General features: G+C 42.6%; 2 protein-coding genes across 4 annotated transcripts in view; both read left to right on the plus strand.

Moving 5' to 3' along the window:
• The window catches only part of LOC123967290 (zinc finger protein 385C-like), a 611,432-nt gene that overhangs the window by 517,491 nt on the left and 86,204 nt on the right, over nt 1–7,737 (plus strand). The window lies entirely within an intron of this gene.
• Nucleotides 1–7,737, plus strand: part of LOC123960032 (zinc finger protein 385B-like) — a 146,757-nt gene that overhangs the window by 59,899 nt on the left and 79,121 nt on the right. For all 3 annotated transcript variants that reach the window (XM_046034503.1, XM_046034522.1, XM_046034513.1), the window contains exon 2: nt 6,799–7,128. In XM_046034503.1, the coding sequence (XP_045890459.1) occupies nt 6,801–7,128 (328 nt within the window). In that variant the 5' untranslated portion in view covers nt 6,799–6,800. The remainder of the gene's footprint in view (nt 1–6,798; nt 7,129–7,737) is intronic.

Below are 7,737 nucleotides of genomic sequence, written 5' to 3' on the forward strand. Positions count from 1 at the left end.
CTGCAGGGAGGAGTGGGCCAACATCCCTGCCGAAATGTGCACAAACCTTGTCACCAACTATAAAAACCGTTTGACATCTGTGCTGGCCAATAATGGCTTTTCTACAAAATATTAACATGCTGTTTGTCCAGGGGGTCAAATACTTGTTTTTCCTCATCAGATGGTTATCAATTTTAATAAATTCATATGATGTGATTTTCTGGAATTTTCTTTGGGATTCTGTCTTTCACTGTTAGAATGTACATATGATTAAAATTATAGATCGTTGCATTCTTTGTAAGTGGGCAAACCTGCAAAATCAGCAAGGGGTCAAATACTTTTTTCCCCCACTGTATATGGCTACTAAATTGTTAAAAGTTCAATAAAAGATACATGTTGCATCTATTTTTGATAAAGCCAAACAGCAATATGCACACGATTGCATGCAGATGAGCAGATGTTTCTCCTCTTCCTTTGATAAAGAGAGAGAGCTGAGTAAACTTTATTGTCCCCAAGGGGAAATGTGGCACAGTGCTGCAATCTGTTGCTTCTCACAAAAACATGAGAAGCCTTTGACACAATGCAGGACAGTTTCTTCACAAGTAAACATCTTAAAACGTTTGACTATACATTTGACGAAATGGCAGCATGGTGACTTAAAGAAGAAACTTAAAGAATTTAAGTGCAAAAGTGCTTATGTGTTTTTAAAAGATTTAGCATTAGAGTTAAGCAGCTTGATGGAGGCTGGAACAAACGATAGATTCAAGCGGTTTGATTAGCACACAGAGTCTTCTTCCTTATGGCAAGGGTTCGTAATCAGAGAATAGGGGATGTTAAGGGTCCACAATGATTTTGTTTTTTTTATAGTTACAGGTGAAGAGGTGTGCAGGAAGCGAGGAGAGAGAGGGGTATGACATGCAACAAAGGTCACTGGCTGGAATGGAACCGGCATGCTCTGTAACCATTCGGCTACCAAGACAAATGATTTTTGTTGCTTGTTTGGCTGCCTGCTTGTACAGGGTCTGTATGGGCTCATAGTCTTTTTTCCCTATTACCTTGATAGTTATTGTGCTTGCTACCATGCATTCTTTTCAGTTGCAGTTGTTAGGTTGCCAAACCGTGCTGTAATTCTGTGATGCTCTCTAGGATTGCCCGATAGATTATCTGCATGATCTGGTTGCTCACTCCATAGAGCCAAAATTACCTTAGGGTCTCTGCTGCAATCTCTTTCACAGGTTATGATAAATGTAGTTAAAACAACATCTATGAGGACATTCAAGTGCACTCCAGAAAAAAACATAGCCAGAACATTGCATGTTCACCATGCCCGGGTGTATCTCTTATTCTACATAATTGCGACACATAAAAATGTGGAATTGCATTTCAGCACAATTCATATAGGAAGATATACATGTATCAGCTATTGACCATGTTGTTATGACCACAATTCTTTCCAGCGTGTGTAAATGTGAAAATTGTGTTTCCTTTTATGCTTGGAAACAATGCTACAAGCATATGCAATTGTGTATGTGCTTACTCATAACCACATTCAAAGAGCGAGAAAGAGAGTCTGACTTTCACACACTTTGAGAGTACCCGGCACACATTAATAGCGGTTCCCTGGTGGCTGCATGCTGGAGATATGAAAATATATCAGTCTGAGGACAAGTAAAAAAGAGAGGGATAACAGACACTGTGTGTGTGTTTATCAGATGGACACTTATACATTACCTTAATTAGAATTTTGTTGTCGGAGGTCAAGGTCACTGTGACCTCACAAAACACTCAAGCCATGATCACATTTCATTCATTCCATATTTGGTTGGTCAATTAATTGGTGACACTTTTTATTCAAAGGTTCACTGTGACCTCTGAATGACCTTGACAATTTTTTGGCCATAACTCTTTTAAATTAAAATTTTACAGATATTTAATGTGATACAACAATGAAGTGATGACATTTTTTACCCAAAAGGTCAAAGGTCAACTTTACTGTGACATCATAATGTTTTGGAAAAAACTTTTTTTTTGTTCAACCCCATAGTTCAGGAACAGAAGGGGAGATGTGACCATACTTCACAGCTGGTCAAGCCAAGGTCATGTAAATGCTCCGTATTTGATTTGTATAGCGCCTTTCTAGACTTTTCGACCACTCAAAGTGCTTTTACACTACATCTGCATTCACCAGTCAAACACATTTATACACTGAGCCTAAGTGCTCAAACAGAAACTGACATTCACACACTGGCGGATAAGCCGCCAGGGGCAATTCGGGGTTAGATAATTGGGCATTCCAGATTTCACATTTTGTGAATTTATAGAATCCATATTTGCATAGAAGTATCATCTATATCATCAATATAGGGATAACTTTCATGTAGCCAAAAATACACTTTATACCTTTTTAATCACTACATACAGTATATTATGAGTCTGGACAGACATGGATGCAAACTGCAACTTGACTGGTTGGTGGAGGCATATAACCACAGGGCAGTGATTCTAATTTGCTCTAAACTGTTGTTCTTCTATCTTTTGTAATACCCTCTGTCCGATGTCTGTAACCTGCACATGCGTACACCATAAAGGCGTACACGCGCAAATGCAATTCAACCTCAGTGATAGGATCACTGCAATGCTGTATAAACTTCCCCCAGTAAAACCATTTGTTTTGCTAGGACACACTGCCACACACTCGTGCACAAGCAAACACATGCACACAAGTAAACACACACACACACACTGTGAACAAATACCCTCTCTGCGATGCCAAAGAACTGCTGCAAACATAGATTAGAGAAAACACATCAATTTATGTGCCACTGCTTTTTGTTTACTCTCGGGCTCAGGCTGGGGGTGACAAGGACTGCAAACACTTGGTCCTATCTTTCGACTCGAAAGTCGTAGCCACACTATAGTTGAAGCTTCTTTTTCAATAAGCACAGAACTGAGTCCTGTATAATTACACTCATTAGAACCGAGCCTGGACTTTACATAACCAACACTGATACTCTGGACACAAAGACATGGAACTTCAAAGACCTCTGGCCCGTTCTCTGATGACAGTAATGATACTTTGATAATGCCAATTATACAAGCACTTTGTGTTCCAATCACGAGTCTCTCTCTCTCTCTCTTTTTCCCCTCTCTGTTTTTCATATTTTTCTCAATGTCTCTTGTTGTGAAAGTTTTGATCCTTACCCATCTGATACATGTCAAACAGGGAAACAGAATGTCCTCACCTGCAGCCCTCACCGTCAAGATGTCAGTGGGGAAGAATGCTAACTTGTTTGACATTTTTGTATCCAGCTGTTTAGTCAGTACTCTTTTCCTCAAATTACCTTTTCCTTCATGCATGTGTATCTGTATCTCCTCTGAGGCAGTGTATTCAGGACATGTGTGAACTGTGTGTTCTGGCTGCTGTGATGCTTGGCTTGATTAGATTTCATTTTTTGTTGATTGTGCTTGTTTATATTGCTGAGGTTTAGTCCATGTGCTCTGGGCAGCAGAGGATAAATTTAGTCAAGTCTAAATATCTCTGTTTATTTGTGCATGTTTGCTGAATTGCTTGCTCCTTGTTTACAGAAGGGCAACTTATGTTTGCGATTGTGTCTGTAACTGTTCACATGTATGTCTGTGTGTATGTGGAGGATTGTGCACATGTGCTTGTGTCTTGCCCACTTGTCCGTCGGGTTGCACTTGTTGTTGGTGTCCCGCTCTTATCAGTGTGATTTAGGAGCTGCTAAATATTTGGACTGTCTCATCTGGAGGGCAGCCTGTTCTGCCTGCACCAGGAAGAACCAACGCCTCCAGGCCAACTGCGGCGACAGTGGATGGGTGGGGGTACTCGTCGTGGTGGGCCAGTGGTTAGAGCTGGTTTGAGCTGGGGAAAGTGCTATAGTATTTCAGGATCAGTGAGCAGTGGACACAAGATCATAAATAAAGTTTTTATTGCTGAGCTGCTATGCTGGGTGAGCCTCGGTCTTTCAGCAGGATCACAGCAGTGATAGATGTTTCCCATGTGCCGAGGAAGGAGGGTGTGCGCCGCGGTGTAGGCAGAGGGGCACATCAGACAGCAGAAAGAGAGGACATGGCAAGGCTGGCAGAGCCTCCTGCCCTCCCTCTCCTCCCCCAGGGTTACCCCCTGACAATCTACGGTCCAGTGTCAGCCTACAGATCTCTGTGGCAGCCACAGCACGAGCTCTAGTCTCACACAGCTTCTACCTACAGCTGGACAACTCTTTCAAGTGTCTGCAGGCTTAAATAAGCATCTTTAGGAATTACCTATTAGGAGTTTAACAATCAAAATCTCAAGTGATCTGCTGCATCGGCTTGTGTGGGCGTAGTTTGATCAAATGTAATTGTCAGTGACCAAAAAAATGTCATGCAATCCAAATGTTGCTAAATCCTGATTGGTGCACAATACTACGTGCCCAGAGGGGAATAAGGAAAAACAGAGACCTCAAATGTGAAAGAAAATAAGACGGTTCCAACTTAGGCAGAAAATACTGTGTTCATATAGGACCCCATCATATAGTAAAATTCTGTTGAAATCATTTTAAAATGAAAACTAAACTGTACCAGAATGAACCCAAAATAACACAATGCTTGTGTCACTTTTTGAGTTATTTAGTTAAAAAATATATTGTCACAAATAGATTGAAAATATGAAATGTCTCTCTCCTATATTGCTATAATGCGACTCACATTCAAAATGCAGACGGTGTAGCAGGTAAAAAAAACTTTCCTCCCTGCAGTTGGCCCAGTTTTTGTGTTATGTGTACCCGGCAAATCTCTAAGGTAAACTTCATTTACACCAAATTTCACAAAAACAAAAACCAGTGATGGCATCCAAAGCCGAATGTAGTCAGATAAATTTAATACATTACTGGGTGTACTGTTTTGATGTGTTCATGGTCATGCTTATGCCATTTGAACAGAAGGCAAACTGACAAAACGGCAAGCATGAGTTTAAATCCACTACTGTAGGCAAGACAATGGACATGCTTTTTATCTTCAAAAACATGAGCAATCTTTGAGATTGTCTTATAGTCAGTCATATACGAGTGCTTTCTTTTCTATGAAGAACTGCCTCTTAATGCAAGTTGTGTAGGAGGGCAGAGGGATGTAATATGCTATGTGTGTTACGTTCTGTAGGTCTTCATTGAGGGTTTTGTTTTTACAACCATGCTAATTTGGGGCAGCTAGCTGAGTAGTTTGGCAGGAGTATGAGGAGGTTGCGTGGTTAAGGACCACAGAGATTTTTTTCATTCAGTGCCAGAGAGCTGCATTGCTCAAAGCTTTTGAGAAAACATCTGATGGAGCCTCTTGAGTGCTCCCAGATTGGCAACGTGAATAGCAGCTTTCATGGAGGCTGTTTGCCCTAATGTGTTTTCAAGCACACACACACACACACACACACACACACACACACACACACACACACACACACACCTGCATTTGGGTGTGTGAGTTTTTTCATGCATGTAGGTATGTATACATCATAGACTCCACTTTACTTTGGTCTGTGTGTGTGTGTGTGTGTGTGTGTGTGTGTGTGTGTTGTGTCTGAGCGGTTTGGCTGTTTATATAAATAACTTGAGGCAGAGGCAAAAAGCCAGCAGCAGAAATGCACAGCTGGGAGTATTTCACGAACTTTTCCAATGGTGATGTCTCAATCATTCACAGAGCTACTGTAGACCTACCTTTTCATTTATTTATAGAGACAGCAGTTGCATATGAAACAAACAGCTCCTTGCTCTCTGACTGTATATCCTGTGAAGGCTTCTTCTCTGACCACAGATCCCTCCATGGAAAAACTGAGGTGTTTTAAGCGTCAGCCTTTTTTTGACAGAAATGTGACTTTGCTCATTTGTCTCTTTCGATATCCTGGTTTCTGTTAACCCCCATATATCAAGCTGTCAGGTTTTCACAAGTACTTACAGCTAGTGTACAAAATTCGTAGCTGGGAGAAGCGTGCCATCTTACCTTCCATATTGTGCTTTTATATTTAATGCAGTTGCTGTTGCATCCGTAATTCAGCCATTCGGATTTGAACCTCAATGTCAGCAAACCTCATCAGAGCTGTTTCAGAAGCCCATTTACTCCCAGTTGTTTTCCTGTTTGCCTATCTGATCCAGGCACTGCTTGGCTGAGATTGTAGCGTAGCTAATGCTGCAGCATTTTGGCTTGCAGGGGTGCGCAGACAGCAAGCAGGCATGGAGTCATCAGAAGTGAAACTGCTTGACAGAGGGGCCTCACTGGTCCTCTGAGAGCCACACTGCAGCACTCTGTCTCCCTCAAGTGGTGCGTCATTGCACCCCAGAACTACCACCACTGGGATTTCCCGCTGTACAGTGTGATCATGTACACATTTGTGCCCAGTCTGTCTTTTGTTTCCTGATGTCTTTGTGTGTGTGTGTGTGTGTGTGTGTGTGTGTGTGTGTACACTGCAGGTGTCACTTTGTTGTGAGGGTGCTGACAAGCATGACTTACATCAGACAAGAACAGGGTCAGATTCCGCACACTCCTGTTCAAAGCTTTAGGAATCAGGGGTATTTTTGCCTGTGTGTCCTCTGCCGCTATCAGGTTTTAACAGGGTGGCTTTGTATGCCGGGTGAGCCAGGTCAGGCCAGACTGAGGAAAATGACACCTCCATTCACAGGAGACATGGGGACACACAGCTAACACTGGGGCGCTTCAGAAAGGGAGGGAGCATCAGTCATGTGTACTCAATATTGTAAGCGATATTGGTCTTTCCTCCTGTTCACTATGTCGTCCTCCCCTTTGTATTTATCCTGTCCTTTTCTTCTGTCACAGGTATGAAACGTCCGTTCAGCCCATCAGCTCTGCTGAACACCGAGCTGGACAGGAGAGAGTTTGGTGCCGGGCTAGGAGTGCAGATGGACGACGAACCTTGCTGCAACACCCAGAATGAGGGTGCAGTACCAGATGAGCAGACACCAGGGGGCACCCTCTCTTCTGCACTCAACAGACCCAAAAGGGAGAGAAAGCAGCGGAGCTACACATTGTGTGAGGTCTGCAACATCCAACTCAACTCAGCGGCACAGGCCCAGATCCACTACAACGGCAAATCCCACCAGAAGAGACTCAAGCAGATCAGCAATGGCAAGATGCCAAGTAACACAGGTAGGCCTGGAGCACAGCTTGGCTGACCACGTTGTTTGTTTATAGTTGCAAAATCAGATATAAATGCTGAACAATGGATAACGTGCTCTGCCACTGGATTTTGTAACCCTGTCTAGCACAATAGAGCCATGTAGATTAACAGAATCCACACACTGTTCACAGTCCGCTGTCACCAGCCTCTGTGTGCCAATCCCCCCTACTTGTATTCAATAGAAGTTAAACAAATTGGATTCTATTTGCTGAAATGTGTTCAGACAGAGCCTTGGGCTGAGGACGCGCACACACACACACACACACACACACACACACACACACACACACACATTCCTGTACGTGCCTCATAGTGAGGTCCAGGTTAATTAACTGCTGGAGTGAGGACCACCCTTTCTACTATACTTAGAGACAAATGCATGATAGATTCCAACACTGGGTGGCACCTTGATGCCAGTTTCCACCTCAGTTCCTTAAAAAACATGAAGGAAATTTTTAATTTTTTTAACCCAGTTTACCACTGGAGTGGGGACCTTTTCAAGGGGGCGCTATTGAGTTCGTTTCAGAATGGACTAGTTTAACTACCTTCTATTTTTAGCATTAAATTTAATAATTTTA

Source organism: Micropterus dolomieu, linkage group LG02 (genome assembly GCF_021292245.1).
Source record: "Micropterus dolomieu isolate WLL.071019.BEF.003 ecotype Adirondacks linkage group LG02, ASM2129224v1, whole genome shotgun sequence".
Taxonomy (NCBI): domain Eukaryota; kingdom Metazoa; phylum Chordata; class Actinopteri; order Centrarchiformes; family Centrarchidae; genus Micropterus; species Micropterus dolomieu.